Source organism: Rhamphochromis longiceps, linkage group LG11, assembly GCF_057381845.1.
Source record: "Rhamphochromis longiceps isolate RC_006_pf linkage group LG11, R_longiceps_female_GT1.1, whole genome shotgun sequence".
NCBI classification, from domain to species: Eukaryota; Metazoa; Chordata; class Actinopteri; order Cichliformes; family Cichlidae; genus Rhamphochromis; species Rhamphochromis longiceps.
The window spans coordinates 26,105,443-26,125,982 of record NC_140567.1 but is presented as its reverse complement, the minus strand read 5'-3'; the positions used below and the strand labels follow the sequence as shown (position 1 = coordinate 26,125,982).

At 45.5% G+C, this 20,540-nt stretch overlaps 1 protein-coding gene across 3 annotated transcripts in view; it reads right to left on the bottom strand.

Annotated features, from left to right (window-relative positions):
* pou2f2b (POU class 2 homeobox 2b) overlaps nucleotides 1-20,540 on the bottom strand; it is a 76,550-nt gene that overhangs the window by 11,770 nt on the left and 44,240 nt on the right. For 2 of the 3 annotated variants that reach the window (XM_085423340.1, XM_085423341.1), the window contains 14 exons: nucleotides 6,958-7,023; nucleotides 6,728-6,762; nucleotides 6,272-6,328; nucleotides 5,296-5,415; nucleotides 4,771-5,106; nucleotides 4,311-4,416; nucleotides 4,127-4,218; nucleotides 3,861-4,007; nucleotides 3,626-3,767; nucleotides 3,321-3,469; nucleotides 2,617-2,814; nucleotides 2,281-2,516; nucleotides 925-993; nucleotides 509-582 (listed from right to left, as the gene is read on the bottom strand). In XM_085423340.1, coding sequence (XP_085279466.1) covers nucleotides 509-582; nucleotides 925-993; nucleotides 2,281-2,516; nucleotides 2,617-2,814; nucleotides 3,321-3,469; nucleotides 3,626-3,767; nucleotides 3,861-4,007; nucleotides 4,127-4,218; nucleotides 4,311-4,416; nucleotides 4,771-5,106; nucleotides 5,296-5,415; nucleotides 6,272-6,328; nucleotides 6,728-6,762; nucleotides 6,958-7,023 — 1,827 coding nt within the window. Of the gene's footprint in view, nucleotides 1-508; nucleotides 583-924; nucleotides 994-2,280; nucleotides 2,517-2,616; nucleotides 2,815-3,320; nucleotides 3,470-3,625; nucleotides 3,768-3,860; nucleotides 4,008-4,126; nucleotides 4,219-4,310; nucleotides 4,417-4,770; nucleotides 5,107-5,295; nucleotides 5,416-6,271; nucleotides 6,329-6,727; nucleotides 6,763-6,957; nucleotides 7,024-11,714; nucleotides 11,895-20,540 lie in introns of those variants that run through there. The other variant, XM_085423342.1, reaches the window with a different exon arrangement.

Here is a 20,540-nt window from a genome sequence, read left to right as displayed (position 1 = left end):
AAAACTAGCTCTGCTAAACTGACGTTAGCTGGGACTCTTCCCTGGTCACTCTTGTGGGACACAAAAGTTTTTTTGTGGCTATTTTTGTCTTGTTCTTGAGTGTAGGAAGGTTTATGTAGGGGTCCTGAAGAGTGTGCATTTGAGTTTTAACATTTATGTGTGTAGGTGTGTTTGAGAGGACGACTTCTCTAACAGTTTTAGAGGAGGAAGATGCACCGCCTTTCTGCTGAAGATGGGTTTTTTTTATGTATTCTCTGACACTGAGACTGCTCAAGAAATGAAATAATACTGCACACCACCTCACCTCCACCTCAGCTTTGACCTTTTAATTATATTCTGTTTATGAGAGGGGCTGAAGGCAGGCTTTGTACCTCTTTTTTGTTATTCTCTCTCCTATTTTCCTTTCAATGTCTCTCTCTCTCTCTCTCTCTCTCTCTCTCACACACACACACACACACACACACACACACACACACACACACACACACACACACACACACACACACACCTTGGATAGTGGCCAGGGGATTGTTACCGAGGAGGGCTTGATTCATCCCTGTGTTAACTCCCATCACAGTGTTCCTGTTGTGACACGCGCGCGCACACGCACCAAGCACGACACATGTGCAAGCAGACACACAAACAGAGACAGGCAGAGGAGAAAAGGTGAGGGAGGGGAGGAAAAAGCAGGTTTAGTGGCAAGGACAGGCAGAAGGCAAATTCATCTCAGCACGTATAAAGAGCAGAAGTTTGCTGACTGTTGGCTGCACAAATGCAAACGAGGTTCGAAATGCAGAAAGAAACAGAGCAACCTAATGAAGTATTATCCATCTTAACACAGAATTCACATGAAATAATGAAGAAACACATCTGAACTGTCTAAAGTGTGTAATGTGTGTGTGTGTGTGCTTCAGTCGTATTCACCTCAGGTTTGCAGCAAAATCGGTGATGTAGTTAGACACGTCACCATTCTTTTTACCCATTCGCCATAAGCTGTGAACACAAAAATCACACACACACACACACACACACACACACACACACACACACACACACACACACACACACACACACACACACACACACACACACACACACACACACACACACAGAGTTAGCATGCACTGCTGCACAGGGGAAGCAGTGGCATCCAGCGGCATGCTGGGATATCAGTTAATGCTTATGTGCTCAGTCACTGTTTGTGTGTTTGTGTGTACAGTAAAAAGCATTTAACTACAAATTGCAGCTGAACCGAGCGTGGAGCAGTGCAGTATTGATTGTGAGCAGTGTTTGTGGAAATGTGTGGCCGTATGCAGTTGCGTTTTCAGACTGCAGATCAAGATAAATGATTAAAACCGATGATTCACCTCTGACTTCATGTTGCTGGTGGGTAAGGTTAATGTTCAACCACGCACATAGATTGGTTTTAAATATTAATCCTTTGCATTTTATAATATTACTCATATTAAATGACTAATTAGTATTCGGGTTAATGATACAAGTATATGTAAACGTAATCCGTGTGAGATAAATATTTAGGCTTCAGGTGGCTCTAAATTTTCAGTCTAAGACCTTCTTTTTTGTCTACTTATGACTCAACATAGCGTCAGTGAGCACAATACACTTAACCTGATCATCTCAGGCTCATCAGCCCTATTCACTTTCTGTTTAACTATTTTGTTTATGAGAGGCAATCAGAAGAAAACTGGCCTAAAGGGAGATAAACTGAGGAGCTGCACAGGGAGCTGGTATAAGATAATTCAGGCTTATTATGAATTATTATGCAGAGCTAGTCTAGAGGGATATGGAGCTAAAAAGGAGCACAGCAGTTCCCCTTTTTTTCCTACACATATTTTTTGATGTATATTTTCTGATACTTCTGCTGACAGTGGAGGCGAATTAATCTTTTTTAAATGTGCTTGTCACAGCTTTGAATTGAGTTATGTCCAAAATATTATATTTCCTGTTTGCAAAGTTTATTTTCTTCACAAGCACAAAACGGGTGTTGCCAATAAAAACTGGAACGTTTCTTTTTCTGCACTGAATTGCTGCTTTTAATTTTCCAACACTGCTAGCACCAGAGATGACGCTCCACGTTCAGGATCCACAGCAGTCAGTCGTCAAACTCAGAGAGGTATCAAATCTGTCAAAGACAGAACAACAGCTACGCCACATATGTCTCTCTGTCACTATCGTCAAACCTGCATTTATTTGGGTGAAAGCTGCGGTGGTAAGAGGTGCTCTGAGGTGCTTTGCTGTGAAGGCCTCGTGGCCTCTTACCCTGTGTTAAGGTTGAGTGTGCTGTGGCTGGGGGTGGCCGGGCTGGCTGTGCTGCGGGGAGGAATAGGTGGAGGAGGTGGAGTTGCCGGGGAGGGAGTGGAGCTGAGTGGGGTGTGGGTTAAGCTGAGAGAGGGGTGGGTGGAGGTGAGGCTGGAAGTCAGAGGGCAGACGGAGGACATGGTGGTCACTGATGTGCTGCTGAGACTCGTCACGGCCTGTGACATCTGGCTGGACATCTGTCAGAGAGGAAAAAGAGGACAGCGGCGTGTTTATTACCGACGACTTCGATAAAAATACTTTTGGGAAAGTTGCTGCAATGCGTTCGACTAGGCGTACCATGTGAGGGCTGTAGCAGGGTGGCTTGTGCGCTGGTGGGGCTGTGGGGGGCTGGTTGGGCAGAGGAGGAGTGGCACTGCTCGGGTTGATGCGCTTCTCTTTTTGCCTGCGGTTGCAGAACCAGACCCGGATCACCTCCTTCTCCATGTTGAGTTGCTCGGCGATCAGCAGGATCTCCTCTGAGGTAGGCTTCTGGTTCTGCAGAAGGCGGCATGATGGAAAATATTAACAACGGCAAGACGTGAAGAATTTTCACAACCACAAAGAATGAAAATCTGAAAATTACAGAAAATAAAAGGCTGTGTACACAAATTACTTTACTGTCAGGTGTCTAATGAAGCTGAAGGCTTCATTTGTCAATGTGTTTGTTACAAGTGCTGCGAGGCTAACAACAAAACCATACACAGTGGTGACAGGAAACCACAAACATCTTTATTTGTACTTAAAAACACTTTAAGAGGGGCGAAGCCAGCTACTGTCAGATCAGTCTGCCTCGGTGGATCTTGCATTTGGGGCAAGATTAAGTATTATTAAGTAAGTATTTCGGTGACTTTTTTAATATTTTAAAATCCACATTTAGTTGTTTTGTTTTTTTTGGTGTATAACCTATGAGCAACACCAACATAAAAGGGATAAAGATAAAAGAATCCTGTGTAATACAGAAAAAAAGACAGTCACTGTAATAATAAGTTGACTCATCTTACCGTCATGAAAGAGCGCTCCAGGGCCACACGTACATTCGTCTCGATGCTGGTTCTCTTCTTTCTGCGGCGCGAGGGAACGCCGTCGAAGCCCAGAGAGGGTGAGGACAGGGAGCTGGGGCTGGGCAGGGTGCTGTCTATGGACATGGTCTCTGAAGGGCAAATTCACCAGCACGTTCACACAAGCTTAACGTTCAACTGACAACAGTCATAACACCTACTCTGTGCATCTGCAGTTCTTGGAAAATACTGTGAATCATCTCTATCTCAATCTGATATTCCAGTTTGTGTGACTGCAGTGATCTCACCTGCATCATTCAGCCACTTCTCCAGCAGTGGCTTCAGCTTGCACATGTTCTTAAAGCTCAGGTTGAGGGCTTCGAAGCGGGAGATGGTGGTCTGGCTGAAGTCATTGCCGTACAGCTTCCCCATGGCCAAGCCTACATCTCCCTGATGGACAGATTAAAAGCAAAAGAAATTAAAATGTATTCACCAAAAAAACCCAAAGCATGTAGTGTTGGTGTAGAGGGGTGTCTCACTTACCTGTGTGAAGCCTAGTTTGATGCGTCTTTGTTTGAAAGTGCGGGCAAACTGTTCCAGCTCTTCGAGGTCACTGGGGTCCTCGGGGTGAGAGGTCACGGAAGGCACCGTGGTCACACCTCCACCACTCACCTCCACACCCTTATCTCGCTGCAGCGGGAGGAGTGAAAGTGAGAGTGAGACAGAAACAGAAGTGTTTGTTAATGACTCGTGCTGCTGAGGCTGGGTTTTTCTTTTCCACTGACTAAAGCTTCAAAGTTTCCTTGTACCTGTGCCTGAAGCCCCATTCTAGTCGGAGCAGAGAGCAGGCTCCCTTGGTTTTGCTGAGGTAGCGGAATAAGATTTGGTGTCGATAGGAGTCCTAAAGAAGAAAAGCAAAATATGAGTTCTGTGTATAATTTGTGTCTAAATGACTGTATCTATAAGTTATTCTGCCATAAAGGGCCTCCCCACCTTGCTGGCTCTGCTGTGCCTGTGGAAGGAGGAACTGGGCAGGAGACGGGAGCGGGTGGCCGGGGACCAACACCAGCTGCTGTAGCTGCAGCAGCTGCTGAATGTCCTTTCCAGTAGAGAGAGAGAGAACGGATACATCAGACAGACAATAAGATTTTGCAATTCTACAAGCAGAAGGACGGCTTAGTCACATCAAAATGTGCTAGTATGTTATATACGGTTCCTCCAGCTCAGGAAAGGAGGTATATGAAATGTATACCAACAGAACGCGTAGAAGCGAAAGGAAAAACTTTTTCTGTCACGTCAGAGTTAAGAAAAGGAAAATGTGTGCGTTCATGCAAGGTGGAAACTGTGAATCACGAAATCTACAGTAGACATGCATTATGAGCTGCTCCATGGATTGATAGCGGCTCCTCAATCACGCCGCTCATCAGGAAGTGGCTTTAACGGCAGCCAGTACCTGGGCAGTGAGCTGGATTGGCTGGGAGAGGGTGAGCTGGGATGGAGGAGGTGGGACAGGGACGCTTTGGGCGCTCTGCTCCTGTGTATTCTGTCCCTGGGACTGCGACTGAGTCTGCTGCCCCACTTGCTGCTGTTGTTGTTGTTGCTGCTGCTGCTGCTGCTGGGCTTGCTGATTGGCTGCTGCAGCTGCCTGAGCTTGCTGATTGGCTTGGGCGGCTGCGTGGGCAGCGTGAGCTGCATGGGCTGCATTGGACTGCTGCACAGCTGCAGCCAGGAGCTGCGCTTGAGCCTGCTGCAGCAACAGCTGCTGCTGCGCCGGCAACAGAGCTGTCAACTGGTGGAAAGGACGAGAGAAGAGAGGAGAAGCAAGGAGAGGAGAGGATTAAGAAATCAAGAGTGGGAAATGCACAAAGGTGACAAAAGAGGGAAACAAAGTGTTCAAAAAGCACCACCAGAGGAGCGAGCGAGGCAAAAGCAAAAGCCAAGTGCGTGTCTGTGTGAGCATACTACAAGTCAGTCTTACCCCTGCTAACTGGGAGCCGGTCAGCATGAGCTGTGTGTGTTGCAGAGCAGTCTGTGAGGGGGTCGGGCCGTGAGAGGAAGGGAGGGCTGGGGACATGTCAGCACACTCCTCCATCTTATTCTAAGATGAAGACATAACAGCAAAGCATATACAGAAATGGAAACACGGTTAGAGGGCCAGCGCTAGAATTAAAGCTCGATTTGATATAAACGTGTTTGTAATTATCCAATCGAGACTATGCAAGCAAATGCCATCCTGTCACAGATATCCATAAGTTAGGAAAATATTAAATATCTTTGGATAATATTGGACTAATTAAGTGCTACTTTAACTCAATTCTAGAGCATGAGACTATAAGAATTTATCCATGTTTAAGACACATAGCTCACTAGGATAAATCATTTGAATGTCTTAAAGCGTGCAATTTCCTCGAATGCTTCAAATGTGTCCCCAGTCTGTGTGATAAAATACAACTCCACTAGACTTTTTTCCCCTGTCCCATCCTTCTCAAAGAGTTGATCTTTCCTCCCAGACCCAGCCATGTTCAGACAGACAGAGGGGATCTTTTCCAGCGTACCTATTTGAATATCTCTTGTGGTATGCAAATAGGGAAGATTTTACCTTTTGGTGAGAAGTAATATTTCAGATTTACTTCAGTACTGAAAAGGCTTTGTGAAAAACACGAGTGCCATCATACTCTCTGCTCTTTGCAAACGTGTTTACATTGGGGACTGGGTGGAGAGTCGACACATTATCAACCTCAACATCGAGCGTGACAAAAGAGTAATTCAGTGCATAGAAATGAACACAAAGCTGAAGCAGCCGTACCGTCAATAAAACCCAGCGTGTGACGTTGAGACACAAAAGATGTACAAACGCAAACACAGGCTCAGACACACACACACACACACACACACACACACACACACACACACAGTTCAGTAATGTGGACACACACGCAAAAGCACACACTCACCTTGGTGCTGCTCAGGTTTGGTGACAGAGGAAAAGGACAGGCTTTCATTGACTGAGTCTAGAAGAGAAGAATTAGACACAGTCTTAGAAATTACTTCAAAATGCATCATATTCCATCTCTGCTAAAAGAAAAATGGATATCTGGATTCCTGACTGTGTGAAAAGTTAGCTTGCGATGTTACTTGCAAATAACTGAGGGACTAATCGATGGGGGAAGTGATGGTTAGTTTGTCTGGAAGTACCGACTTTTGGTGAAAACAGATAAAAAAAAGAAAGGAAAGGCAGGTTTGATGGAGCTCTTTTATCAAAATGTTGCAAGTAAATATTTTTTTTTATGTCAGACTCTGTGCTGGAGTGTGTGTGCAACACTGAATCTTCTTCTTAGGTGGATCAATCAGAAAAAAGATGAAGGGGGGGGGGGGGGAGATGAAGGTAAATACACAGGAGTAACATGTACCTGATGATTTGATTCTGGTCCATTCCGCTCTGAATCTGCGTGGGTGGCAAAGGAAAAAGTGATAAATGACATCTTCATCACTGCATCAACTTACAGCTGCAATTTCCGAAGTCATGCATGTGTCGCTCTTTTTGTTTTTTTGGTTTTTATTAACATATATATTCCGCATTAAATCACGTGTACGTGTGGGTGTGTGTTTGCCGTCTGCCTCTCAGACCCTCGCCGCTTACCTGTGCCCTCCAATGGTGAGTCAGCCCCGACTTTTTCAGCCTCTCCTGGCTTTGACATCCTGATATCTGTAACAGGAAAGCACGCAGATAAACAAGTCAGACAGGCTGACTCCTAAATATGTGTCAGATAAAAAGTGCAGAGAGTGACAGAATAACAGAAGAAGCAAGCGGAGACAATCTAGATGACAGAAGGGAAAAGAGTACGGCCAGGGCGCTCATCTCAGATAGGTTAGGGTTAAATGTTTTCAGGTCACAGCCTGAGCCTACACACTGTACACCACACAATGTAGCTGAATCATTCACTGAGCCCACATTCATTCATTCTTTCTTTCCAATTAGTGGTTTAACATAAGAGTAGGTTGACCCAAGGTGTCTGCTGGTTCTAAATTTAACTCAAGGTGTTTACGTGGGAGACTTGGTGTACTAAAAATGTCTCACACTGTGTGTCACTCATTACAAGACCACATCACTTCCTGGTTGAATTGGGACAGTCCCTATAGCAACAGCAATGAATGGAGGGAGACAATAAGCTAAAGTCTTTAATTACTTTATTAGCACAAAAACACGGGAGCATTTTGGTAGCAGGGTGTACAGGAAAGATGGGACTGAAGATAATTAGTGTGGGTGAGCGGGTGTTTATATATAACTACACACACGTGTGTGTGTGTGGGTGTTTCTCTAGCAGTTTTCTTTCTATGTTACAGTACAACAGTACCATTTCATTATAAAAGCCTTTTTATTTGTCTGAAACCACAAACTGTTGTGTCCATTTGAAACCCTTTTTTCCCCTCCTGCTCTGACTCCTTAACATGCGCACACACAAACACACACAGATACACAGCGCTACTTCCCTTTTGTGAAAACATGCAAATCTGCCCAACGACCAACTAATTATATCTGCCACCTGCATAATAAACTCTCAGTCTCCCTCCTCCTTTTTCTCTCTACTCTTTCCCCCCCTTCCTCTCCTCTTTATGTCTCCTCTCTTCATCCTGTAGTCTCACGGGCTGCACATGACATAAACTGTACATCTTCCCTCTGCCTTTTATCAGCATGACACCTTAAATATAGAAAATGTCCAACAAGCAAGTGGTCAAGCATTGTTTTCGCCATCAGGGGGCAGTAATCACACACGAAGAAGATGCTCTGCTGACCAACACTGACCCCAGGCCAGTTTTAAATTAGCAAAGCATCAGTAAAGTGCAGTCACTAATCGTAAAAAGTGATACCGATCAAGAGTCACTCCCTTATCAGATGTTCATTCAGCTGCAGAAACACATTCGTCTCAGTGAAACAGATGTGAGAACAGTGGACTTTGGTACACATAGTGTCTTTAGGGAAAGGGGGAAGTGATGATCAGCTTGAAAAGCGCCATTCTGCCGCCAGTGGCTATAACCCTGTGTAAATACACACACACACACGCATGTGCATACACACACACACACTGACTGCAGGATTTCCCTTAAATAGCTGAAGATAAATCGGTCACCCAACGATGCGGATGCAAACATCTGGTTAATATATTATTCTGGTCAGTTTGCGGTTATTCCAGCATTTCATTTGGCACCTGCTTTCAGTGTTACGTGATGTGGCTATTAGTGAAACCAAAAAAAAAAAAAACTGCCCAGTGTTGCTCAACTTCTGACAAAAACCCACCGAATATGCACAGAAATAACATCTTCCTCTAAATAATCACAAATTTTTGCCACGCGTAACAAACTGTACCCCACAGCAAAAATCTATAACACACTGTAAAATTTCCACTTCTTCCACATTGGGCCCTGTTACACTGCGATCTTCAGCGCGTGGAGTGTACAATACTAAAGCCAAATCCCCCTCCTCATATAAAATGATTGCCCAGCTCATAAAACCGAAGTAATGCAGATCTCCCAAAGTGCTGCCTATCGCACTGCGCTGCCCCGTCGCAGGACACGGGGAGAAGGTGCGCGTTGATTCATGGTTAAAAATGGTCTACAGACAGTAGCATGGTGGATAATGTGGTCAGTAATACAGTGGTGGGACAGTATATCAAGATGTAGTGTCTTTTTCTCACTTCCCCTCCCGACTTCCCCTTGTACCGGGTTGAGCGCAGAGTGCTAAACCCAACACTTACTGTCAGCGAGGCTATTAATATTAGCCTGCTCTCTCTCTCTCACTCTCTCTTTCACTCTTTTAAAACCTCCCTCTCTTTTACAACACACTGCTGCACACACAAACACAAATAATTTCGTGTTGGGGTGACTTACACGCTTTGAACATGTTTACAGTGTAAGCGGAGGACGCATCTCTTCACTGTTTTTTTTGCACATGTGGTGCAAACTGCATTTACTGCAGGGATAAGACAGTGCTTCTAACAGGTTTAATTGCTCAGCCCTGTCATTGTTGCTCCGCTACAGCATATGCAGCCCTTGGAGTTAAACAGTAGAGTTCAGAGTTGCTTCACCATACTGAGTGAATCCACAGCAGAGCAAATTTAATGCTGTATAATCCTGTGTCATGAATAAATGATGCAATAGAAAGGAACAAGGAACAACAGTGCCTGTGCTCAGTCTGGACTGTTTCTGTTATTCTCCTCTGGGTATTTTGGCCGAGATGAAACTCCACTGCAACCACCCTGCAAACCCCCCCCCCCCCCCCCCTTCCCCCCCTCCCCACCAACTCTTCACCCAACTTCCTGATTCAGGACATAACCCCAGCGCCAAGGGGGGTGTCTGGGAACTGGAGTCATAAAACTTACTAACTACAGATTTGAGAAGCCAAGCGGTGCTGAGGGTTGCCGAATTTGATTGCAAAGAAACATTTTCCATTTAAAAGTGAATGTCAAAGAGTCATGTCAACACCAATCGCATATCTGTGCCAGGATGAGACAAGCAGGAAGAACATGTTAGTGTCTAAATTGTTAATATAGTAATGATAAAATATGGGGCTGGACAGATATTAATAATATTAGAAATAATAATAATAATAAAACGATGATTTAGGAATCAAGAGAAGAACTCAAGCTGAAAAAACAAATACAGTGAGAACCTGAAGGAACAAATTTGGGATGCCACAACAAGGCCATAACATGTCATGAGGGTCTCTGCTCTTGTCAGTTTGGGTCGTTTGTTTAATCTAAGTTACTATTGTTGTGTTTTTTTGTTTGTAACACATAAAAATGCCTCATACAAGTGAATAAAACACATGAATGTAACCAAATGCTGCTGGAACTGAGAGACAAAGGTCACCACCACATAATGCCCATAAAATCATTTTTTCCCACTTCTACACAGTGTAAATAATTTTTTTTTACGGATGGCAATGATGTACTTTGACCAGATTAATAAGACTGAGTGCTTTCAAATTTCCACACTTAATTTCCCTCATTCATTTACTTTCAATGTTTAAAATGAGCAAAAATGATTAACTTTACAGAAAACCTAAACACGGCTCACGAGGTGACACATCAAAAATAATTGTACAAGATTATTCCCGATATACACGAATGTTTACCGCACTGGCTTTCCACACCGGTGCACCTTTGTGAAGCTGTGCGTTACATAATCTGGCGTGATGTGCCGTTTGTTGAAGTTTGCGAGAAGGACATGTCACTTTGGTCAGAGTAACTTCCCAGAGGTCACAGCAGTGACCACATGAGGTTAAGGAGTGACTCTGTGAATGTTGTGCCGTGAATCACTCACTGATAAACCGTGAACATCACAGATCTTATATATATATATTTTTTTAGAAATTCTATCTCGACGACAAAGACTGAGTAATGTGAGCTAATTGACATTTAGAAATTGTATTTCGGGTAACGGGTGAGTCAGCTAACTGCTTGCTGATCTCTCGTAGGTCGTCGGTCAACCGAGACTTTGTCTGCCTGTTCTCATAGGCTGTGCTGAGCGGACCACCCAGACGCAGAGTAGGAAGAGTTACACTATTCCTACTCCGCATTATTTGTAAATGCTGAGGCTAAAAAAAAGGTTTTTTTTACATAACTGTCCTTAAATCAGAGAGTTTGGAATTCATTGACAGACTTGAAAATGAGCAATAATCAATGCAACGCTCCATCGCACACACACAAACACAAAGTATCCTCCAGCTTTAAAGATGCACTTTATCAGAAAAAACATCTGTAAAGTGAACACACAAGTAACGGCGCTCATCACTGGAGAGAAAGCGTTTTGATGATGGACAATGAAAAGTAATCTCAGTACAGAAACACAGTCGAGCTGCAGAAGTCGCCTTTCATTAGCTGAATGTTAGAAAAGACTCTTCAAATAAACTTTTCATTACATTTTCCTCAAGGTTATTTAGCATTCAATATTCAGTTTAAACACGCACACACGCACACACACACACACACACACACACACACACACACACACACACACACACACACACACACACACACACACACACACACACAAACAGAGGCATGCTACGGGCTGGTGAAGTGTCTGACCTTTCCCTATGCAAGAGACAGGCGTCCACTCATCCATCCATCCATCCACCCCCCCTCCATCCCTCGTACCACCTCTCACCCTTTGATGTTCCCCAATTAGCTGAGCTTGTTAGACCCACTGGCATTAATCAACAGCATATCACAATCTCTCTCTCACACACACACACACACACACACACACACACACACACACACACACACACACACACACACACACACACACACACGTCCCTCTAACTCACGCAAAGCTTAATTGGTCTTGGTAAATGAAGGCCAGCAACGATAGAGAGCTGCACAGACAGTCACTCACCTGGCAACCACATACTGGAGAAGTCCTTTGCTGCTATTGCCGCTGTCTTGGTCATATCTGCGAGAGAGCGTATACGCGACCTAAAGAATAACTCTCACTCTCCCTCTCTCTGTCGCTCTCTAACCAAAAGGAGGAGTGTATTAAATCATATGGTTGAATTACTCTTCCCCTCTCTTCTCTCTCTCTCTCTCTCTGTTTCTCTCTCGCTCACACATGCACATGACAGTAGTCCACACCCCCCAAGCCCCACCTCCTCCCCACATCCTGCAACACACAGGAAGTAAGCCTCAAAAGAGTAGGAACTGTTCTCAAAGAGGAGAGAAAAATACAAAAAAGATAAAAAAGAAATTGGAGACACGCAAGAGGTTAAAGAGTGGGAGAGAGTGAGTGAGTGAGCGAGGAGATCGAATAGATAGAGGAGTTGAAAAGGAGGGGGATGATTGGTGCCGTCGGAAAGTGATGGCGCGGCTGGAAACAGCCACTCACACACACACTCACGCTCACTCACTCACACACTCACACACTCACACACACAAAGGAGAAAAACAGCGGGTTTGACATCACAGACGACTCTATGATAGATTTATATACTATAAAACCCAGCGGAGGATCAAAACTTCTCCAAAACTCAGCTGATCACGTTCCCCCCCCTAAATTCTACGCCAGATCTTGCAGTTTTATCAGTTTACCATGAGTCACGGCTCCCGCGCCCCGGTCATATCTATGTTTATGTCTGACGCTGGGACTGCCATTAGAGAGTACACCAGTGGGCGTAAGGTGGTCTGTCGAGGGAGGTCGACACCAACAAGAGAAGATGTGAGACATCCTCAGCTAAGTATAACAACCACAGCTCCACTCTAAGCCGAGAGGAAGGAAAAACTCAGTCACAACACTCACTGTACCACTGACCACGCCACAGTGAGTGCTACACCACAGAAACCCACAACGTGAATCTCTACACGTGATGGGTAGATGTGGCACGAATGTGGAACATGGAAGATAAACTATATACGCGTTGTTATCAGTGTCGCCCACAAGGATTAAAAGGCTTTTGGGTTTTAAGGGGTATTTATTATTTTCTTCTTTTTTTGGGGTTGTATGGAAGCCCCAAACGCAATTTCATTGTTCTTGACAATGACAATAAATAAATAAATACTAAATACTAAAATACTAAGAGGTAAATAAGTGAAAATCTGAGTCCAATGAATGATCATATGGAAGCAGATCAGCGTGTTTCAGCATTAATACTGCCTACGGTTTCACATCTGTGTCAACGTGCTGCCCTGGCAGCAGGATGAAGCGACCACAAGGTGGCACTCTTGATTCTCTAAAGCTGATGAACGAACCATCCACAGACGAGAAGTCAGAGCACCGCTCCCCTCCCCGTCCTTCTCCCTTGGTCCGAGTTCACTAATTCAAAAGCTAACGGCAGCAGAGTTCCCAAGTTTAACCTTATAAATACTTTATGTGGTGATTTACAACAGCCCAATGTACTCCTGGATAGATGCACAGTAAGAAGTGCATACAGCACTCCACTGGAGGTGCTCAGTTATACAGAGACACAGTTTTGAATTTGTCCTGAATCACAAAAAAAAAGAGACTGAGGCTACAGCTGTCCATATATGTTGTTACAATAAAGATCACATCAGGATCAAGACTGTGGTGTGATGGGTAAAGAACTTCCCAAATATACAAGATCATTTAATAAATGATTATTTATCTAAATTAGATATTCAACAGAAAATAAACTGTATAACATGAAAAATCAATCCCTCTGCTACATATTAAGGACACTTTATCATTTTCTTAACCACCCGAGATGATCAAATAAAACTAAGAATGCGAGGATGTGTATAAATTAGTTTTTTGCTGGCTCTTTCTGAGACCGGACACCAAACCGACACTCAGGCCTGAAACACACCTTCAGTTTTATCTGAAGCACACAGCTCTGCCTTCATTAGGAGAGCAGATCTGCGTGTCTGTTAGTAATCAGCGGTGAGAGAAGGAGGGTTTGTTTGTGAGGGAACCGACCCAACAGGCTCGTCCAAGGACAGTGACAGACTGCGCGTCGCGGAGGAGGCGGTCCACTGGGTCAGAGGTCATGTAGGCACCCTGGCTTTGGCCGTGACCTTTGTTCAAACCCCAATCTACGCACATAACTACCAGTGTATGTGTCTTTGTGTGTTTTTATGTGTATGTGTGTGTGACAGGAGTGCTGTTGGAGTAGCCCTAATAAGCGGATGGTGAATCATGTGCTCTGTGTGTGTGTGTGTTATACAGTTAATGGCCAAGAAAGCCCAATCTTAGCCATAATGGGGACAACACATAGCATTAATGGACCAGCAGCAATTACATATTCATCTTATTGCTAACAGCGAAAACTGAATAAATAATAATAAACAACCAAATGTGCAATATTTTGGTGCGTGTTTTTGTCGACCACTAGAAGTTAAGTTTATAAGACAATAAACAAACACGCAGTTACATGCACACACACGATCTGATAGCGGGACCCCGGAGAGGAGGATAAGGGGAGGCTGAGTTCTCTGGAGCACCATCAATCACTTCACTGTCAGACAGTTAGGGAGAAGTAGCGAGGGAGGATTGGAGGTTACTAAGATTGGGGGTGGGGGGGGGGTGGGGGGGGGGTAAATGAGGAATAGTAAAGGAAAAAGGAAGGAGCTGTGAAACAGTGACAGGAATAAAGGTGAGCAATAGAGAGGAGGCAAAGTGGGATAAAAAGATTGAAGAAAGCATGTTAACTTGCTTGGGGTAAGCAGGATGGGAGGAGACGGCGTATAATGGGTCATTGCAGGGACGATTCTGAGGACGCCAAACCAGTTCAGCATCCCTCCATGGCTCAGCCCTCCTATATCTAGTGCAGCCTCGGGCTTGGAGCACACACACTGGCTCTAATTCATATAATCCATCATATTCCTCTTCGTATAGACGGGGACAGAGCACGGCTCAGTGATGGACCCACCAAGCCAACACACAGTCAAACAGCAACACTCTTATTATACAAGGTGAGAGATTTAGAATCCAGTCTTGTGTATTGTGTATTGTGTGTGTGTGTGTGTGTGTGGTGTGCAGTTTCATGAGGAGTAGCAGGATTATAAACAGTAGGTCGAGCAGTGTGGAGACTACAGAGGTTGAGGTTTTGTACGAGAAGCGGCAGGGGCTAAAACACACTCACACTGTTGGCTACCTTGGGACCGGCACCATCTCAGCCGCCTACACCTTTGCAACACCTATTCCTTTCCTGTTTCTGATACCTCTCAATTGCTCCTTTTCCTCTAGCCCCCCTCTGCCCCTCCATCCTGCTTTCACACTGTTCCCCCTCCTCTCTCTGTATCATCTCGGCAGCCCATAGGGAGCCGGGTTTGTCTAGACAGACACCGCTCTCTCCCACGGCGCTACCAAGGTTGAAGCTCAAATCTTTATCTTTCCGCCTCTCACCCACTCTTCTTCTTGTTCTTCTGCTTCTTTCGGTGCAGGAGTGAAGGGTCTGCAGGGGAGGGACTGGGTTCCCTTGGCCCGGCTTCATGACCAGATCAAGGAGCACTGAGGCCACTTTACAAAAAAAATGCTCACTTACATGGACAACACAGACCGTTGTGCAGAAGCGCAACATACAGACAGAATTACTTTATGGCAACCACTACCTCTAGGGGCAATTTCTTTTGTCCACCTGTCCCCCTGTCACCCTGCCCTCTTCTTCATACGTCCCTCCTCTTTTCCTTCAAACCCTGTCATCATCACCCATCTCTCTTTTTTTGTGACACCCCCCCCCCCCCCCCCCCATCTTTTTTTTCCTTTCACCAATTCAAACTTTCTCTTCTCCTCCTGCCTCTTTCTCCCTCAGACCTGCTGGTCAGCAGCAGCTGTGACATCACTGGCCACTGTTCTCTGCTCGGATTGGACATTCGGCCACGTTGCCAGGCAACAGCAGTGAAAGGTCTCAGTGTGATCGTGTGTGTGGCGTGCGCACGTATGTGTGTGTTTATGTCTGTTTATAGCTACGTGAGTGAAAGGTGTGTGAGCGATTTTCCTCGCCTTGCCCTTTATCTGTGCATGAAGAATGATCAGAACAGATCTACTTCTATGCTTTATCTCAGATCAAAGCATGTAGATGATTGGGCTGCCTCGCTGCTCTCCTCCACCACAGAAGAAGAGGGATGTGTGCGCGTTGCGTTAATGAAAAAGAAAGATGGTACGAACGAGTGTGCGTGTCAGTGTCTGCACTTGCGTCAAACCAAATAAATGTGTATGTTCGTGTCGAATGCGGGCCTGTATGTTGTGTGTGTGTGTGCGCGTGTGTATGTGTGTAAGCCCCCGGGAGCGGGTGGTTATTGTATCTGACACAGCGGCTCTTTCTCGCGCCTCATATTTCTGGGCCGATCGATTCCTCTGACTCCCGACAAGACAATAATCGCACCTCCCTCTCTCACTCCATCACTACCATTATTACTGACCTCCCCAGGGAACGAACAGGGTGGAGGGAGGGAGAGAGGGATGAGGAAGGAAGGAAGGATGGAGTGAGTGAGGGAGGGTGAGGAAAGATAAGGGGGGGACACAGAGTTGCCTAAATATGGCCTATGATGATGAAAAAGCAAAAAGGGGGGAGGGAAATGATGAAAACGAGACAGGAAGAGTTGGCTGGGAGAAAGTGAAAAGAGACTGAGAGGGAGAGAGGACCAGGAAGTTGAGATAAGATGATGGAGGGAAGAGATCCGGGGAGGAAACAGTAGCAAAGATATGGATGTGAGGTGATACAAGCCAAAAGGAAGAATGAGAGAAAGCAAAAGCATGAGGGTAAACGACAGGAAGGAGGCCGGTGCGCGACTTAAAAAGGAGGCGAGCGATATAGATCATGAGAAAAGAAAGGAGGACACGAATGAAGGAGTGCGGAGAGACAGAGGGCTGAACGGAGGGACAATAACGGAGAGAATTAGTGAAGAAGAGATGAAGGATTCGCACTATCTTCTTCTAATAAAGGAGAAAATAAGAGACAGAGACCGGGGGAGGGAGTCGGAGAGGGGAGGTAGGGGTGGGGGTTAGACTGAGGTGAAAGAGGGAGAGACAGAAATATATAGGAACACACACACACACACAAACACAGAAATACACAAGCACATAGAGCGATGGCTGCAGCGCGGTGGAGGTCAGCACTCAGAAATATTATTAAATTGACAAGAGTACAATAGTTGATTGGCAGGCTGACTCCTGCACTGCCATTCAGTGGAGAAGAATGGAGATGGGACACACACACACAAAATGCACTCACAACTGCAGTTTCACAGAACAATCAACACAGCATGCAGAGATGTGGACACACACACACTTTGTCCGTTGTGTGCATGTATGTGCTCACGGCTGCCTCCGTTGTGCCTGTCACTGCTGCGTCTCTATGCTTTGAATCCAGATTACAATTACAGTAATTGGCTCTCAATTCAAGGGATTGCTGTTTGACCCCCTTCACCTCTCCGTCTCCTCTCCATGGCTGCCTCAGACATCCCCACACATTTTTGCTCCTTCCTCCACCTCATCAATATTCCTCCACCTTCCTTTCTACCTGTATTGTTACATCCATCTTTCTCTGTTTGTAACCCCCCCCCCCCCCAGCTTTTCTCTACCTTGTCCCTATCCCCCCTTAAACACACACTTCATCCTCTGCTATAACTATCTTCCCTCTCAGTTCTTCATCCACCCCACTCCTTAGCAACTTCTTTCCACTTCACACCACCATTTTTGCCACTTTTCCTCCCCCTTCTCTCTTCCTCCACCTTCACCTGTCTTTCTCTGATAGTTGGGCAAACAGGGAATCTATTGTATACTTAATTTATGCTGTATTTATTATGGATAGCTGTTCAGCGATACAGTCAGGGGGATATATTGTGCAAAAAGAAGGGGGGGTGAAAGACTGATGATAAGAAGAAGGAGGTAAGGAAAGGGGGTGATAGAGGTGGTGGTGATGGTGTGTTAGGGAGGTGGTGGTGAAGCGAACGAGGGGAGGGGGGCTAGGAAATTGGTCTGGCTAGCGGAACAGCTTTTCACCTCTCTCTCTCCCCCTTTTTCTCTCTCTCCCTCTCGTTCTCTCTCCCTCTCTCTATTCTGCTTTGTATTCTGCAGAGATGACAGGGGGAAAGCTTTATTGCTCCGAGTTTGTATCGATCGGGGCCACTCTGAGGGGGTAGGCCGGGGGACGCGCTGAACAGGCCCTTTTTCAACGACCGCAGCTCCAACATCCCCCCCTCCACCGGCTACCCCTACCCTCTTACTCCTCACCCTCCTCCTCCTTCGAAACCTCCTCTCGCTCGCTAGGTCGCTCTGAAATTCAAATTCAAGGCTCTTATTCTCAAAGGTTAGGAGAGGGAGAGCACAGGAAAGCAAGAGGGAAAGAGAGACAGAGATTGAATGAAAGAGAGATGGAGGCGTCTGGCTTCTTCCCCTGACTGAGGCCCTGAATGGAGCTGGGATCTGATAAGCAAAGCCCACAAACACAAACAAGGGAAGAAATGGAGAAATAAAAGGAGGAAAAAAAGGCTGAGAGGAATATATCAGCCTCTGTGCTCTTTCTTCCTCATCTTTCCTGTCTCACTAACTGCCACCTCCCCCTCCTGTCCTCTTCATTACTGTATCCCCATTTTGTATTTTTTTTTTGTTAGGATGATTTTGTTGACAGGTGAAGAATGAGCTGGGTCCGAGCATACATAAACCTCTCTGCTTCTGTCCTGGTTAGAGGGACGCTGGGGGAGCTAGGGTCCGCTGAGAGACAGAAAAGGCCTCCACAGACCATTTTTTTAAATTCAATTAAAAAAATAAAATAAAATATAATTTTACAGAAGCTTTCAAAACTAGAAACTCAAAAATCAAACAAACAAAAAAACCCCGTCTCACTCCCTGCCTCTATTTCCACCGCTTCTTCTTCTTGACAAGCAGTGGATGAACAGGGAGCAAGACCCAATGTCAAAGTCAAAGCCAAGGGACCAAACACTTGACTCTTGCATGTGAGCACACACACAGATGCATGCACACACATACACACAACACGCACCCTTTTTATCCGTTAATGGCATGCAGAGTGCTGCAGTGAGGCTGGGGAGAGGAGGAACAGATTGTCCATCAGGGGGTTACAGGGTTCAAGTCCATGACCAGAGGGCTAGAAAAAGGTTAGGGGTTGTAGGTTCAACTCCCTGGGGGTGAGGAAGATCCCTGCTGTCTGCTGTCCAACCCCAGCTCTAACACCCCCCCACCCCCACCAACACCACCTCACAAACCTCCTCCAGGACAATATCCCTCCCCTCCCACCCACCTCCGTCTCCACTGCACTGCTGGCCTTTAAAGCCCTGCTTATTCTGATCACACACGTGTAAACCTGAGCCTAGCCTCAAGACATACTGTATTTGTCTCAGATGTACACACGCACCCGCACGCTCTAGCCTGCTCCCAAACAAACACACACGCACGCTCGCACAGGCAACTCGCCAATGCGCAAACATATTCATAAAGCTCCGGAAACACTCTCACATTTCAAACAGAAATGATTTGTTCTGTGTTCCCATCATCTTATTTTTAACCTGAAACTGTTTCTATCTGTTCCAGCTCCATCTCACTTACCCCTCTCGTGGAAAAAGACCAAAAAGAAATACAGCACAGCCTCAGCTATCAGTTTCAGCAGATCTAAGTGGATATGACATGTTTATGTAAACATTGGTTATGTATACTGTGTATATATGTATGTATTGTCACTGATATTGCTTTTGTGTGTTTATGTGCCGCTCCAGATTGACTTCAGAGATAGAGGAGACATCAGAGACTTGTGATGGATACTCCACACTGGATGCATGGTAGGTAGGTAGATACACACATATGCGCACACACAGAGTACACTAACCTGCAGGCCTGTAACTTGCCTGGTTGGCCGGATGGGTGGATGCATTATTAAACACACAGGACTTCATATGTAGAGACAGAATATGAATGCTGCACTGGGTCCTACTGTGGCTGTTCGCTCCACTTGTCACTGTTTCAAATTTTGTCAAAACCTATTTTAGTTAATATTATTATTTAATATTTATATAATGAATGTTAAATATTAAGTTAATAAGTATGTGTTTATTTACTTACATTTGTAAATGTTCTTATTTCAGTTCTTAGGCTGATTATTAATACAGTGTGCACCATTTCCATCCACTGCTGGCTCTTCCTCATACTGAAAGTTTCCATATTTGAAAAGTTTGGTGATTCTGCACAGATCGGAAATTTCTCCAAGACAAATTCCTCTACAAACCCTAAAGCAAGTCACAATGGAAGAAACGAGACAACGGCAGCCTTCTACATGGTCAAAGCCTGGCTTGATGGCACGAATCAGAGGTCAGGTTTCACCACGGGGCAAGATGGTGAATCCATTTAGCATTATCCTGGGCACAGAAAGGTGCTGTAACCTACCAAAAACGGTTGAATCCCACCAATTAACCAAAAGGCCAGAGCACCAGGAGAGGCTGAACAGCAACTAAACCACAACACGAGCTCTGTGTGTGTTTACATCTGTAGGGCGGGCAGGCCGGGCCCCGACTCTCACGGTAATCGATGAACGAGGGAGGAAAGGGAGGCAGCGGGCGAGGCAGGGATATGTGTATGTGTGTGTACGGGGGAGGGCGGGTGGGAGAAAAATCGGTAAAGAAAGCAGGTTATCTCCCGTCATTAGGGGAGGGGGAATCCCCGTCTGGAGGGAGAGAAGGCTGGGTGGGTGAGGAGGAGTGAGGGAAGACCCGGGTTCATTGATAAAAAGGGAGAGAGGGGAGAAGGGGAGACTATGTTTGG